The 16,695-nt window shown below is 48.6% G+C and overlaps 1 protein-coding gene across 2 annotated transcripts in view; it reads left to right on the top strand.

The window, feature by feature from the left end:
* Window positions 1-16,304, top strand: part of ARMH4 (armadillo like helical domain containing 4) — a 56,463-nt gene extending 40,159 nt beyond the window's left edge. Inside the window, exons 6-9 of one of the 2 annotated variants that reach the window (XM_066189050.1) lie at window positions 8,042-8,073; window positions 9,194-9,298; window positions 11,867-12,001; window positions 12,193-16,304. In XM_066189050.1, coding sequence (XP_066045147.1) covers window positions 8,042-8,073; window positions 9,194-9,298; window positions 11,867-12,001; window positions 12,193-12,261 — 341 coding nt within the window. In that variant the 3' untranslated portion in view covers window positions 12,262-16,304. The remainder of the gene's footprint in view (window positions 1-8,041; window positions 8,074-9,193; window positions 9,299-11,866; window positions 12,002-12,192) is intronic. The other variant, XM_066189051.1, reaches the window with a different exon arrangement.
* The last annotated feature ends 391 nt before the right edge of the window (window positions 16,305-16,695 follow it).

The following is a 16,695-nucleotide window of genomic DNA, read 5'->3' on the forward strand; positions in this document are numbered from 1 at the left end:
ATAAGAGATCAATTTACTTGCCCATAGTTATGCAAGAAGTCAGGGACAAGTGTCAGGAACTTTTAAGGCCCTATTTGGTGTTTGATCAAAAGAGAATCCAATCACAGTGGGAACTGATGCTCAGTTCTGGGTGCAGGAGGAATGTGGGATAAGACTTGTCCTGTTAGCAAACATAAGCAAGTTCATTTTCCTTTTGTGACTAACACTGGACAATGCTGCTCTTCCCACGTATTTGCAGGAAAATGAGTCTCTGTGATAATCAGATCTTATTTTTAGCATCTAATCGATGCTCAGGGCTTTGTGGTTTAATTACTGGAATACTGTGAAAACACAGTCTAATACCTGATTTTTCCTTCAAAGGTCAACTCCATCATTTTTGTTTCCAACCATTTAGTCCTTTATTGATCTTTATGTCATTTCATGGGGAGTGCTGCATCTTGACAGATGAAATAAAGGCCAAAACTTGAAATAAGAAAAATACATCCTTTTTCTTAAACACAAAAATGGAAAATCCCCTATTTCAGCCCTTGCTGCTGGCAAATCCTTCATACAGTGTTCCCAGGAAATAGGATTCTGAAAATTACTTTTGTTCTTTATGGAAGGAAAAAAAAGGCAGACCAAGAATCTTTTCCGAGCCTGATTAATATCAGACATAAACTGAAGCACAAAAAGAAATTTTGCAGTGTAGCTGCTTGATCCTTTAAAGTAGATGAGGCCATGGGCTCTGTCAGGAGGGCAGCAAGACCTCTGTGGTTTGCATTTAGAGAGGGCTGAATGAGAAATGCCCTCTCCTCTCGGTACAGGGGGGTATCACGTGGCTCCAGCTGGAGATTTGGAAGGCATTTAATCAAATAAAAGCCCACCACGGTTTTGCTGCTGTCCTCCAGCTGAAATGAGGTGCTGTTGGAGCAGAGGGATGGTGAGGTGCTCCCCACCTGCAGCTCCTCCACCTTTTCCCATCACTGCCACCTGACATTTGGTTTTAATTTGCAAAAAATCCATCCTGTCTTTGCCAGACTATGGGAGAGGCTGCTGGGTTATGGAGGGAAAAACAGACTTGGAGAAAAATGTGCATGGACCGAATTCCATCTTGCTCTCTTTTCCTCTAAATACACAGGGTCAAACCCTCCAGTCGGCCCTCAAAACCAGCAGTGGTTTGAGGGGGACTTGGTGGCAGAAAGAGCTCAAATATTGGCTTGGTGTAAGGACAGAGATCCCACACTGTTTGTGCAGCTCAGCTCTGGGCTCTGGCGTGGGCTTGGCACAGTTTTCCCTGTGGATACTGAGCGGCTCCGTGCCCGTGTCCGACCTTTCTCTGATCCCCGAGGGAACTTGGGCAGACTGAAGGCACAACACGGAGCCTGCTGGCGGGAGGAAGGATTTCACTCCCAGGATTTTTCTCCCAGCATTTCTGTCCCAGGATTTCTCTGCCAGGGCTGCATCCTCGGCTGATGTAAATCAGGAGATGGGAAACCAAGCATTGCAGCGCACCTCGGAGCTTCTCCAAAAATCAGCCAGGGAGGTTGAGATGGTGGAATCACAGGATGGTTGGGACTGGAAGTGACCTGGAAGACCCTCTCTGTTCACACCCCTCTGCAGGGACACCTTCCACCAGCCCAGGTTGCCCCAAGCCTCATCCAGCCTGGCCTTGACTGCACTTGCTGGGGAAGGGAAATGTTTCCCCTCAAGGCATTGCCCTGTAAGTTTGCACAAGCTGTGGCAATCATGAAATTTGTTGCTTTTATATTCTGTCATATTCTAGTTCTTGATAGCGTTACCAAATTTTGACTGTTTGGACCAAGGTTTTTCCCAGATTTTTCCCAGACTAAGAAAACTTTGGCTGAAGAAGTTCACCTGCTTCAATGCATGAATCACAGGAAGAATAAACCACTAATAATTTTTTTGCTGGAGCCCTCTGAGAAAAAAAAAATAATTGTATGGCAAAATTTTAGATTTGAGAGTGCAGGGATCAGAAAAACTCTGTAAGAGGTATATCAGTGCTCTGGAAAAACCTGGAAAGCTTTCTTTCATAGAACCCGGCTTCTTCAGCTGCTGCTTCTAGGTAGTTCTATTTGGATAGTGGGATGTAAATAAAACAGCACACAAATCCCACCTTAAAAAGGTTATTAAAGCTGCAGAGTCAAGGCTCATGAGTAAAGGAAGATTTTTCATCTTCAGCAGGACACAGGTTTGATGAGGATCCTCCAGGGAGACCTTACAGCCCCTTCCAGGGCCTTGAGGAGCTCTGAGAGAGATGGAGAAGGACTTTGGACATGGGCATGAAGTCACAGGGCAAGAGGGAATGGCTTAAAACTGCCAGAGAGCAGGGTTAGATGGGATATTGGGAAGGAATTCTTGACTGTAAGAGGTGGGGACACCCTGGCACAGGTTGCCCAGAGAAGCTGTGGCTGCCCCATCCCTGGAAGTGTCCAAGGCCAGGTTGGATGTGGCTTGGAGCAACCTGGGATAATGGAAGGTGTCCCTGCCTATGGCAGGGGCTTGGAACGAGACTGTCTTTAAGGTCCCTTTAACCCAGAGCAGTCTTTGGTTCTCTGAAAGCTGGTGAATATGAACGTTTTCAGCACATCATGAGCTGAGGCAGGGTGGATTCTCACTGCTGGTGACTCCCTGTGTTGCTGCAGGAGCTGTGCCAGGGCAGAGTGAGGGAGAAGCTGATCTCACGTGTGCTCCAGCAGAGGCGTTGCCATTTCCATAAACAAAGTTTGCATTTCCTCTCCCAGAGCAGACACAGCTTTCGAACACAGTGTGATCCAGTAAATATTTAATCATACAAGAAATTGTGACAGCCAGTTCACAGCAATGTCCTGCTGATGCCTTTTAGGATAATGGGAGGTTTTGTACCTTGGCTTGGTTTTAATATCTTGTGTCTGTCTGGGGCCACTGAGGGTGAAATAATCTGTGTAGGTGTCAATATGTGTTTTGAAGGCCCCACAGAAGAATTGAGTTCACAGAGAAATGCCAAGGCACAAGGGCAGTGCCTTTGCCAGCCTCAGTAAGGGGCTACTCACTGGGGACAGATAAGGTGGAAAACAGCTTTAAAAGTGCAGGGGAAAAGGAAAAGGAGGAACCAGACCTAATGCCATGGGGAAGGGAGTGTCAAAAGGACTGATAAGGTCAGGGAAGGAGTTTTTTAGTTCTGCTTTCTGGGTGAGCGTGGTGAGTTGTCTCCCCATCTCCATTTCCTTTCCAAGAGTTTTGGGCAGGTTGTGGCAGTCTTGGGTTGCAACCAGGCATGGGTTGCAGCTGGACAGGCAGGGAAAAGGATGTAGATGGTACAGTTCAGGGACCAGACAGTGCCATGGTAACTATTAAAGTTTACTGGGTTAATTCAAAGTTCACCCAAGCAAAATTTTTATCTGAAAACATAAATGGTAATTGTCAGTTTGACATTTGTTTGATTATCCTGCTGTTCAAAGTCTTCTTGAGTTGGGCAATTCATGCATGAACATTCCCATCAGGTAGGTGTGGTTGTTCTGGAATTAAAAATATGCTGCCTTCCAGCCAGATGCCATTCTCTTTATTATTTATTTGTGCTAGTAAGTAAATTGAAAATAGTGCTTTTTTTAAGGGAAAGGAGCTGATGCACCCTTGTGCCATTAAGTTGTCAGAGCTGAGCAGATGGAGCACGAAGCATTTCTGCAAAATTGTTCTCACAAGTCTCATTTGGGAAAAAAAGTTTAACCTGCAAGAGAAAGGGATGAAATCTGTAATGGAACAGGGCAGGTTGCACGGTATATACAGACTGATTGAAAATAATCAATCTTTTCCTTATTTTTTTACACTGTAACCAGCTCTCCTTTGCTGAAAGAGTGCAGGTTGGGATTAGATATTAGGAAAAAAATCTTCACTCTGAGGGTGGTGAAGCCCTGGCACAGGTTGCCCAGAGAAGCTGAGGATCCCCCATCCCTGGCAGTGCCACATTTTCACCACTGGTCTGGGGGTCATGGTGGAGAGTTATTAAAATGTGATGGATGAACCTTCTTCAGCAGCAAGATGTAATTCTGGAATGAAGCTGTAAGTACTGGATTTGAAAACCAGGCAACATCTGCAGGGATGAGTGATAATGTGCCACGGAAAAACAGAATCGCTTTAACTGATGATTTAAAAAGAGGCTATGATTAAAACAAGCTGATTAGATGAAACCAAAGTGACAAGACAAAGCAGCAGGGCATCCAAGAGGGGAAGGGGGAGACACAGCTGATGGCAGTAGGGCATGAATTATTGATTGAAATCTCCACCAGAAGTCTTTGCATTTTCTTATCTGGGAAGGGAGAGAATGAATGAGAAGCGAACAGAAATATTAAGCAGCTTTATCATCGCATTGGAGTGGATAATTAGGCAATTAGGATTACTAAAAGTTGGCAAAGCAAGAGGCCCCGAGGACTTGTGCTCCTGATTTCAGAGGAGGGTGGAGAGGGAAGCAGGGAAAAGCCTTTCGTGAGAGATTTGATGGTGCCTTGTGGTGAGGCTGAAAGGCGGAGCCAGGCTCTGACACCCAGTCCCCTGAAACTGCCAGGACAGAGAAGAGAGACCTGGATAATGAAAAAGAACTTGTCTGGAGATGGAACAGCAGCAGGGAAGGAGATCTGGAGTGAAGGCTTCAACATAGAAAGAATCTGGACCCAAGTGAGTCCAGAGGAGACCACAAAGATGTTCTGAGAGCTGGAGACAGGCTGGGAGAGATGGGAGTGTTCAGCCTGGAGAAGAGAAGACTCTGGGGAGACCTCAGAGCACCTTCTGATTTTGGGTATCCAATGCCACAGACCCTCAGGTGTCACCTGCTGTCCCCTCCTGAGCCTCCTGCCTGCATCTGCCAAAACATGAGCTTCCAGAAGGGTTTTGCTCACAGGGAATTGTGAGTGTCCCTTTGAGCCAGGTCCCTCCAAAAAGAACCAGGCAGACACCACAGGCTGCTGCTTACCTCTGCCTCACTTCTTTAGCTGGCCCCAGAGCTTCTGAATAGCTGGCTGCACATTTTTGAAGGGGAAAACTGGGTAAAACTGACTAAAAATAGCACATTGCATCTGTAACTGCCTGGACTCATCCTGGGCTGCTCTGAGGCCAATGCCAGATGACCGTGCTCCCCCTCTGTGCTCCTGACTGGCTTAATCTTTAAGCTATATGTTATTTAAAATTAATTTGTGGAGATGCAGACATTATATAAATCACTGAGGAGATGTCAGATTATGTATGTAATTTGCAGAAGTGCTCCACACTCATCTTACTTAGCTGCCCATGAAACCAAGGGATCAAAATTAAGCTGAGGCAGAGTTTAGACCATCCTGAAAGTGCCCTGGAAGATGAGCCAGCACTGCAGACACTTGTTAGTAATTGACACCCGGAGACTCTTGTAATTTCTTCAGGACATTCAGTGATCAGAGAAAGGAGGATTAAAGGGGATGGTGAAAAATACATGGACTAGAGTATTTCTTACTAATTACTTGCTTGGTCTCATTGGCAAGTCACCTGGTGTTCTTGGAGAGTGCTGCATTTTCATGGGAAGGTGCCAGCCACAATGTTCCTCTCCCAAGACCAAGCCAGAATATTAATTATGGATTCTGTTGCATAAATAGAGTCTGAAGCCCAGAATTAATTGATGGCAGCTGCTTAGCATAGATATCAATTCTGCCTTGAAATGATGCTCTGTCTCCTACCCACACCCGTGGTGTCCTCAGAGGGGTGAATCAGTGGAGCAGCAAGTGCTTGGGTTTGGTGACGCAGTGGCTTGTGATTTCCTCCCAGTGTTGTGCATCGGTGACATGAGAAGTGTTTGTAATTCATAGTAATCCAGTGCTCCTTGACTTGTCCTGGCCCCAGCCTGACAGGTCTGGGACCTTGCCTGTGACAGCTCCACACTCTGCTCCTTCTCAGTGCAGTCCTGCCAGGACCTTGAAGGGTTTCTGACCTCCTGCTGCCTCAGTCTCATTAATTTGGGGTCATTGTCTTCCTCTAGCAGATGTCAAAGGCTGTGGCTGCATTAGAGCATCCCCTGGAGAGGCACCTAGTCAGGGAGAAATCACCTTGGGTTGTTTATCCTGTGACCTGGGTTGGTTTCCAAAGGCTCCTGACGTGCTCTGCACGGCTGGAAACGAGGCTGGGTTTAATAACAAACAAATGGGAAACAGCAAATAAAGATTTGTACTATCGAGTTGGTGGGCCCCAGCGGGCGTGCTGCTGTTGTTCCGTGGAGCAGAGGGGGAGCAAAGCCAGAATCTGCGTTCATTAAAAATAGGTAATAGAATATTCTTAGCTCAGAATAGAATATTCTGCCTTGGCAGAAATGCTCCGGAGTTAATTGCTGCCGTTGTTCAGCTGCAGGAAAGTGGGTCGGCTATTGATGAGATCACTGATCCCGTGTAATTGTTGTGAAAGGTGTAAAAATAGGCTTTGTGCTCAGCTGGAGTCTGGGCCAGCTGAGCACAGCGTGCACACACTGCAGGGGCACGTGTGGCTGTCCTGGTGTGCACGCTGTCCCCAAGCCCTACGGGTCTGCAGCTGTGTGGCTGAGCCACTGTCACCACCCCTCCTGGCAGTGTCACACCTGGAAACCCAGCCCAGGGGAGCCATGGGCTTCCTTCATCTCTGGGATTCCTCTGGGAGTCACATCCAGGGCATGCAGGCTTGGGCTGGCAGAGGGGGATTGTGGTGGTACCTTCATAAATTGAGTCTTTTGTGGTTTAGCCTATGCAGGACGGGACTACTGGTGGGAAGAGATGATAAAACAAGACCTCTTGTCCTCTTCTAGAGCTCTGTGTGTCCCTCTCCTGGATAATTCATCTTTTTTCTCAGTTGCCCATCAGAGATAAGTGCACCTGTGCCTCTTTCACACGTGTTCGCCTTTAGCTAATTTGGGATCCTTCTGTTTGGAAGGTGTTACGTTGCTAACACTTCAAAGGGAGTATGCAAATTTCTTGTGTTATATCTGAGACATAAAATAACCATTTGCTGCTGGCCTTCCTCTGCCCCCTCCCCACTCACAGAAAGGCTCTGAGTGCTGCAGGTGCCTGTGCAGACACTGATATTGCCAATTCAAGCTTTGAAGGGATGTTTTATAACAAAGCAGCCTTGGAAATCGGGTCTAAATCCGTAAACCGTGTATTACATTTGGGATTTAATGCGCCCTGAAAGAAATATCCCTCAGAAGAACATTGCTGCATCCAAGAGTCCCCTGTGCCTGTAGCATTGTCCTCCTGGAGAGATGAGAATCCTTGAAAAAAACCCAGTTGCTGAGCCCTAAGAAAAACAACATTTACCTGTTTATTGATTCTTACCTATGAGCAGGATTTGTTAAAATCCTGGCAGGTCCTTGTGGGCAGTGCAGACACACCCAGTGCCCTGTAGTGTCAATGACTCCTGCACCCACTGCTGAGCCCTTGCAGCTCTCTGAGATCAGTGGATATTTCCTCCCAAAGCACCTGCCATTACAGAACTTCAATTCTCAGCTGTCACATTTCACGGGACTCACTTAACTGTTAGGAGAAGAAAGTCACAGTGCTGGCAGTGTAAGTTTGCTTGGTTTAGTGATTTGGCACCTCCAGTGCTATCCCAGAGCAGGCAGTGGCTATTCCAGAGAAGCAGGGGAATAAAAGACTGAGAATAATACATTTTTAGCCATCATTACAGGCTCTGCAAAATACAGGGAAGAATATCCACAGAGAGGAGGCCAGTGGAAGGGGATAACTGCACTGGAAGGTTTTCTCCTGGTCAGACACCCCAGTGTGTGTATGAGAAGTGATGGTCAAGAACCCACAACCTGGTTTTTAAAATCTTCCTTTTTAAATCACTCTGAAGATGTGAATTGCTCAGGCAAAGATGAGCTACTTGCCTGCCAACTCCAAGAGTTTCTTGCCTTGATTTGCTGCATTTGCTTTTTCTCATGAATGAGAAAAGAGGAAATCTAATGTTCAACCTTATCAGCTTGTCAATTTAATTGCTGTCTATTTTAATGTTATCACTATTGTTTGTTACTAATTAATAAAAGTTACATGATTACACCTTTTATTTTTTCCTTATTTTTCAGTGAGAAGCTGGATGGAGAAGCTGAAAGATAAGGTAGGAGGCTCAGTGTTTCAGTTCCTTTCAAAGCAAAGCCACTTTTACTTGCAGGAATAAATAAATTCTTGTCAGTGCAGTTCTTTAGCTCTACACAGACAGTTGAGAAAGGGTTTAATTTTTTTTCTGGGAGGCAGATGCTGCTGGTATAGAGTGGTGTGAATCCACAATAAACCCCTGATGGGTTGTAACTTAGGGCAGGAGGGACAGAAGTGTTTGATTTCTCTGCGCCAGAAAATGCCCTTGTCAGATAACCCGAGTCACTTTTTTTATTTCCCCTTAACTTATAGAATAGTTTTGGATGGAAAAGACCTTTGGAAGTCCATCCATTCCAACCCCTCTGCACTGAGCAGGGATATTGTCCACCAGATCAGGATCAGGTTGCTTAGGACCCTGCCCAACCTGACCTGGGATGTTTCCAGGGACCCCAGGGTAAAGAACTTAGTTCCACCCCTTTTCTCTTAAGTGCTAAGCTCAGTTCTGGATCCAGATCAGGAGGGTCTGGTGCTGGTCTCTGCTGAGAGGCTGCATGCCATGCCAGTGCCTCTGGATGAGGCCTTTCCTTCCTCCACGTGCTGCAAATCCCTGGAAGGAGAATGGTCAAACACAGTGAGGCTGACAAGGTAACAGACCCTGATCATTCCTCCCTGCCATCACAGGGGGCTGGTCCATGGAATCAGGAGTTGTGCCAGCCACAGGCAGTGATGGCTTTTTAAGCTCTGCTGCCCTGGAGCAAATATTGACATTTCAAAACGGTTGTGAAGCCTTCCAAGTGTTGTGTTGCTGACAGCAGAGCCATGAAGCTGGAAATGAGGTGACAGCAAGTATTTTGTGACTCAACAGGCCTTGGAAATTCTTGAACGGGATCAGAGTCAGCAGAAACAAAAACCATCACAAGGAGTGGGAGTGATCTCTGAAAACACATCCCTGAGCTTAGGCAGACTCACCCAACCAGCCCAGCCTTCCCACAAGGTCCACACCAAGTTTCAGCAGCACTTTTACCATCAAGTCAGGGCAGAGAAACGGGGTCTGGGTGTCTGTTTTCCAGGACTGGGGAGTGGGAGGGTTTAAGGTAGATTCCTGCCCAGCCCTTGTTGAGTTGCCTTTCTGCCTGCACTAGGAAGGAGGCAAGTCTAGAGCAAGCTCTGCTCATGGCAGAGCTCCTTGGCCGGGGATTCATCCAGAGCAGATGCTGAAAGGACAGAGAATGGTTTTCCCAGCGAAGGTAAAGAGCAGCCATGAGGCTGGTTGTGTGCCTGGAGGGATTGCAGCATGCACAGGTCACCTGCTCATGCCAGCACGTGGCACAGCATGATCTTGGGGACATCAGGGTCTTCTCACTGGAGCTGTAGCTCTCACATTTTTCCTCTTGTCACCTTGTTGGCCACCTCTGTCCTTCCCTGTTGCGGAGGGGCTGCATGTTCCTGTCTCCAGGAGAGCTCTGGAGAGTCTGAACCTTGTGCAGGGAGACCCTGGACCTGGGCAGTGCCCAGGTGTCACTGAGGATCCACTGGTGTCCCCTTCAAAGCGAGACTGACCCCTGAGCCACCCCCTTCCTTTGGGGAACGGCAGATCTTTCACCTGGCTCAAATTTTTCCTTGGAAAAGCCCAACAAAAAACACTTCCCCCCCCCACTCCCAACGAGCTGCTGGAGTAGCAAATCACTTGCAAATAAACCTGTTGACCCCATTACCTTCTCGTCCTAGCTGAGTTTATCAGCACCAGTCTTAAGTGCTGCTCTCATTTGCCCTTGTCCTCTGTTTTATAATCCCTCCATCCAGAAGAGGATTCCAGCAGACAGTGGCCCACCTCTGGGACTGTGGGACCAGGAGCACAGGGTCAGGGACAGATTTATGCCTGGTCTCCTGCAGTCACCGTGCAAATGCTGCACTTTGGTGTGGCAAATAATGGACATGAAGTTCCTCTCAAGTTCTCTTGCTGTTATCTGAAAGCCCAGCAGGGCCAGGAAGGTCATGAGCATGGACTGGGTGTAGTAAAAGTGTCCCTAAAGAAGCTACATCTTCCCATAAAGGGGTAAAAATGTGACTTTGACCTGTGAAATGGGATTTTTTGTCAAGAAAGTGCAGAAGCCCTCAGAAGTTGGGCTACAGGACACAGAAGGGCTGGATTTGCGTCACATCGCAGGGTTTTGGGGTATAAAACATTGATTTGGGGGAAACCTGTAAAAGGCCATGGGCTGGTTAGGTGTGATAAAGGCTCACAGACAGGCTGAGGAGTTCATTGTCATTTCTGACATGGAAACTCAACTGGGCAGAAGCTAAAAGCCATTTGCAGCCTCCCCTCACTGCCCATGCCAGCAGCAAAGTTCCAGAAATAGAAAACCCCACACTGCACTAATTAGGTCACCCAATTAAGGCACCTTAATTGCCTCACAGAGACACAGCCTTCAGCTGTGTCCTGACTAACCTTCTTTTTTTGGGAGCTGGGCTTTGAGCTCCCAAAAAAGCTGCCCCCTCCCAGCACCTGAGCTGAACAGGGCTGGCTTTTCTGGGAGGGTGTTCAGGGAATCTGAACGATGTAGCTGAAGATCCCTCAAGCTTTGGGATCCAGGCACAGAGCTGTTGCCATTTAAAGCACTGAGTAGGATCTGGAGGGGCTTAGGGGAGCAAACCAGCCCTCCTCGGCATCGTGCCTGCCCCAGGTGAAAGCAGTTATTTTCATTCTCCAGGTAAGTGTACAAAAGCAGGGTAGTGCAGCTAAATAGCTTTTTTTTCCCCCCTCCCACTGAGTAGATTATGGAAGAGGAGTAATTATGGTGTGTGTGTGCTGTGTTGTATTTTGAGAGCACAGATGAAGACAAGTGGTTGTAAGCAATGGGCTGAGGCTCACTAGGAGCTGTCTGATAGTCCTCAGAATCGGTGCCTGTGTCCCTTGGCAGGTGTAAAATCTATTTTGGGGGGTGTAGCAGGCAAAGGATGAAGCTGTAGTGGCACAGCAGAGGACTCTGGCTGCAGTGTGGGGGAGAGGCAGAGCTACAGAGGGGACAGCCAGGCTGTACCTGCCCCCCTAGCAACACTGAGCCCACCTGCCCAAATTAGGTGAGGATTCTGAACAAATCTGTCTGGCACTTAAAAACTTAGGTTCATTTTCATTTCAAGCAGTAAAATATAAAATATCAAGCGCTTGGAAATATTTTCCTAAGGATTGAAAGCATTTAGATGTGTAATTTTAGATTATTCATGCTGTCTGTATTTTTTTTTTTCATGGGCAGTGCAAACATACAGATCACAGCGATTGAATTAGGGCTGGTTTGCTTTTGCTGTGCTCCCCTTAAGGGCCAGCTGAAGGTGTGTGTGCCCTCCCTCTCTGTCATCACCCTGCTGCCGTGCAGGGGACCCCTTCCCACGCAAAGCCAAGGGGTTTGGCTCAGAGATTTTTGAGTACAAAGCCAAGGAGGCCTTGGAGTGGCTCGAGATCACCTTCCTTTGGCAGCCAAGGTTTTCCTTCACACCTGTATCCCTACTGAGACACTTCACCCCAGCACTCACCCAAATTATTCCCTCTCCTAAAGGCAGGCAAGCACTGCAGGGTCTCAGCTGTCACCGGTAAATATCTGTCAGGAAGAGCTGAGTTGCTCCTGGAGTGGGGTTGGTTGGGACTTGCTTAGTCCCTGGAAGCAGGAACCATCCCGTGCAGGCAGCTGATGGGGGCTCAAATCCAATACACTTTGAGGAAATCACTGCAGGGATATTATTGCAGCCCTTGACTGGTGAAAATGACCCTGAAAGGATGGTTTGGGGAGTGTTGCTCTGCTCCTCTCTTTTCCATTTAGGCAGGATACATGTCGGGGATGCTGGTTCCTGTGGGAGTGGGAATAGCTGGAGCCCTCTTCATCCTGGGAGCACTCTACAGCATTAAGATCATGAATCGCCGGAGGAGAAACGGCTCAAAGAGACACAAAAGGAAGGTATGGAAACTGCCAGGGAAAGGTATGGAAACTGCGAGCCCTTCTGGCTCTAAATTCACCACAGCCTGGGTAGGGTCTGTGTGAGCTGGAGTGTCTGGGGCACCTCGGTTACAGGATGGGGGCATCCAAATTGTCTTTGTTTTGTTGCTTTTGGCACGGGGGCCTCTCTGACGTTTGTTTTCCTCCCCCAGCAGAGGGAATTTAACAGCATGCAGGACCGAGTCATGCTCTTGGCCGACAGCTCTGAAGACGAATTTTGAGTGGAACTGCAGTGCCCTTGGGAGAGCCCGTGACTTTTCAGAGGAGGGAGGGAGGGGGGAGAGGGGGACAAGAAGAACAAGTGACTTTTCTGCTGCTCCCTCGGCTGCCCCGGGCAGGGGCGGTGTCCCCACCGAATGACAATGACAATGCTATGCTCTACGTGTGCCACCCGTGATGTTTGTTTTGATACAGTAGTGGAGATCTCACACTCGCCCCCGGCGCCTCATTCAGAGCCACAGCTGGAGCTGATCCATGTGGATGATTATTTTCCTCTCGCCCTGGTGTACTGTTTTGGTCCTGGCTGGCAGTAATCTAATCATAACAATAGCTCTCACCCATCCCAGGAATGGAAATCTTTACTGTGAATGACTTCTGTCCAATTCATTTTAAATGTTACATTACCTGAGCTAGAGTTCGTTAGTGCTAAGGTTAGCTGCTCTGCTTAATTAATGAGTTGTAAGCCTGAACTGTATCCCTGGCTGCCTGAGAAGTGCCCATGTACAGGGTTCTTGGTACAGTTTGAAGCACATTTCTGCCCCCACTCTCACCCCTTTCTCCCTTCAGCTCTGCTGCACACTGCTTGGAGACACACAGGAATGGCCTCAGCACTTGATTCCACCACAGAATTCCTTGTCCATTTTCAACCAGCACTGTCTGTTACAGCACAATAAATACCAGAGCTCACCTGCTGACGGGTGGTCTTGCCTGGATCTCTTGGCTTCTGGTCAGCGTGCAAGGAGGTGAGAGAAGAGGCAGGTCAGAGACTTCCCCAGCTCCTGCCTCCCGCTGGAAGGACACTAGCTTCAGGTTCATCTCTTTGCAAGGCTACATTCCCATAGGGATGGGAGTTGGAGGCTCTGGTACCCCTTTACCCCGCTGGAAGATGCATTTCCAGCACCTGAAAGCTGTGTGAACAACAGCACCTTTGGGGGATCTGGATGGGTCTTGTCTCACAGAATGGTTCGGGTTGGAAGGCACTTTCAGGGGTCCTGGTTCCGACCCAAACACCTTCCACTTGACCAGGTTGCTCCAAGCCTCATCCAGTCTGGCCTGGAAAACTTCCAGGGATAGGGCAGCCACAGATTCCCTGGACAACTGGTCTCCAGACCAGGGAATACAGAAAGACACTAAGAACTGGGGAGCAGGTGGCAGTCACTGTTGAGGGACTTGTGGCTGATAGTGGGAAAACATCAAGAGCTGGAGAGATGTCAGCTGGGGGGGGTGAGATGGCCACAATGGGAACCCTTGGCTGTAGGGAGAAAGGTGGATTCACAGCACAGATGGATGCAGGGGGTTGTGGAGGTGCCCTGGTAGTCCTGAGTACTGAGGGAGACAGTGCTTGAGGTGTCACAGGCATTGAGCAGGGGAGAATAACGTAGCTTTGCCCAGAAATGCTGTCAAAATAGCCAGGAAAAGGGCTGTACTATTGATCTCTGCTTCCCACCGTGGAATTACTTCAGTCTGTCATGCAAAACATCCACGTTTCTGAGGTGGGAATCGCTGTTCTGTGGGGAATCATCCTTCCTGCAAGGAACAGTGACTGTTGCCAGAGGAGAACTGATCAGAAAAGTGAGGGCAGACCACACAACCTTCTGAGATTAAATCCCACTGAGCCTTTGGAGGAGTGGGAAGGAGGGGAGGTCGAGGAGGGGCAGGAGCAGGATTCGTTCCCTGTGAAGGTGGAAAGGCCTGTCAGATGGTGAAAGGCAGATGGTGAGCAAACGTCTTGTGGAAGTGTCAGTAGGATTGCAAGGCAGAGAGGACATTCAGAAGACCCTCCTGAGGTGAGCTCTCTCTTGAGAGGGTCAGGGCCTGCTCTGGAAGTTAAATCATCAGATGTGGTGGTCAGCTCTGAGCAACCACTGCTCATCAGAGCCCAGGCACCCTCCTGTGAGCCTGTGGCACCCACTGGGTCACCTGGACAAGGACAGGTGGGACAACCTGGTTCCAGAATGCTGCTCTAATGCTCAGTCTTCCAGTCCAACAGCTGTGTGTGGAACCTCAGTCATTCATCCAGCTGGCTGCACGGGGAGCAGGTTGGGGACACAACATTTTGGGGGGGGGTGTCTTCATACTCTAATCCCTCCAGGAGAGGCCTCCCCAGACAGGGCTCCACAGTGCATCTCTCCCTTTTTGTTCCTGAAACTTCAGCCAGGAGGATTTTGCCTTGCAAAAAAAAGCAGTCCCACATCTTGAACAGGCACTGACTGGCAATACACCATGAAATCCAAAATTAAAGCCTCTTTCTCACATAGTATAGTGATCACTCCAAGTTAAGATGAAGTGTTCCCTCCAGACAGATCTCTCTCTATTTCCTTCTCATTCCTAAGTCTATTGGAGCTTGGGAGGTGTTAAGAGTCCAGGTGATCATTCCTGGCTGCCTTGCAGTATTGGGAATTGGGAAATATAGTCCCTTGGGCTCTTTGGTGATTTATTCCTGGTAAGGCGGTGGGGATTGCAAAGTGGATTTCTGATAAAATATCTGATAAAACACAGAGCTGTTGGGTCAGTCAGGAGGAGGAGGAGGAGGAGGAGGGATGGCTGAGGAAGGCTGCTGGCTGCTGGTTTAAGTACCCCAGCTCTGGCAGCTCAGGAGGATCCTTATGGATGGTTTGTCAATTTGATGGATTGGGAAGGCGGGTGGGAAGGTGCTGCGGCTTTTTGTTGTGCTAATAAATCCTCAGTTTGGGAAAACGAGGCCTTTCTGCAGGGGCAATCAGTTTCCCTGTCTCTCTTCTCCCTCTCCAGCATAATAAACTTGAGGAATTAAAGGCAACACTGCCAGTCAGAATGGTGAAGGTGGGGTTTTACTACATCTTTGGGGGTCCTCAGCACCAGAGTTCCCTCAGAGAGGATGTGGCAGAGGTGGCTTGGATGCTGGAAGTGGACAAGGAAGGGAGGCTCAGTTTCGTGCCCAGTTCAGTGTCGGCTCTCTGGTCTCTGCTGGAGACAGGCTTAGGAGTTAGGTGGATTTCCCAGAGGTTTTTCTTGTGATCTGTCTGCACTGCCAGGCCTGACTCTGGCTCTGAAATCCCTCACCCAAGGATGGGACCTGGCACCCTCTGCACTTCCCAGCAGTGCAGAGGTGCCAGCTGATGGCCATTGGGAGTGGAGGTTTCTGTTTCTATTGTGGAATAGCTGGTTTGGGTCAGCCCTGGAGGGTCCTCACGTGTTCAGCTTAACCTGGAAGCAAGGTGGACAGTCAGAACCAGCCTTGGCTCGAGGGAAGCTTGGAGCTCAGTGTTTTCCTGCAGTGCCCTTGGCATCAGTGCAGTGTCTGCAGGTCCTTACAGCACCGGCACCACTCAGCCCCTTCCCTCCTCATTCAAGACCAATAGACTTCAGACTGGGCTCTTAAAAATATTCTCTGCACAGTTCCTGGAGTCTGTTTAATTCCCTCGAAGTGCTCAGAAGGCAGCAGGGAGGGGATGGAGGGTTCAGGTGGGAGCTGAAGCTCCGGTGGCCTAACACTGCTGGTTTAATCTTTACCTCTGCCTTGCCAAGCCAGCAGATGCTTTTGGAAGAGGCAGGGCAAGGAAAGCAGCCAAGAAGTTCCCTCCTCATCCTCCTTGCAGTGAACTGCAAGCCCCTGAGTGCTGAGGGTGGTGACATTGGCACGGCAATGTCACTGCAGCAATAGCAACCCCTGGCCTTCACACAGGACGAGCCACTCACCTCCCTTTTGCATTTTCCTGATAGCACAAGCCAGAATTTCACTGTAGGCACTACACAGCAGCTTTGGCATCTCCAGCCCCGTTTCTGACAGGAAGAACCAGCCTGCCTGGCAGCTCTTGCCCCGATGGAATGCCCCTCCACCACACAGCTGCTGATCCCTGGAGGTGTCTCTGAGGCCAGATGTTCACCCTGGTGAGGCTTCTCTGGACTGCACTGCTTCCACAGAGCTGTGTGAGCAGTCCTCGTGCTTCCTTGTGGTTTTCTATTTTGGACAGGAACAACTCCTCATCCTGTAACTATGGAATGTAGCACTTTGTTAAATGAAAGCATTGGGAAATAAAAAGCTGTCCATCATAGCTGACTTTAAGTGCCTCGTCTCCCTGATCTGTGCTTCATTCAGCGTCTCAGGCAAAGCTGGGAAGTGATGCTTGGAAGACTTGAGTGTTGTGTTTCTTTCTCCAGGCTGCACGGTCAGTGCAAGGACCCAGGCTGGGCTTGCAGGGGCCATAGTAGCTGTGGGGAAACCTCACCCTCGAACATTTTGGGTGGGATTTACCTGGAAGTAGGTGTTTGCCATAGGCTGTGATGAGTAACACCCCGAAGTCCCTCTGTTTGCAGTTAAATTTGTTAATTTAATTATTAATTGTTAATTTAATTGTTAATTTATCATTGGGGCAGCAATGAGCCCCAACAGTGACATCTCTGTGCACACCAGGACATTTTTTCTCTCTGTTTTGTCCTGTTCCTCATTTGTCTGT

The sequence above is a fragment of the Chamaea fasciata genome, unplaced genomic scaffold, assembly GCF_029207755.1.
Source record: "Chamaea fasciata isolate MVZ Bird 193981 ecotype frontalis unplaced genomic scaffold, bChaFas1.0.hap1 SCAF_7, whole genome shotgun sequence".
NCBI lineage: Eukaryota > Metazoa > Chordata > Aves > Passeriformes > Sylviidae > Chamaea > Chamaea fasciata.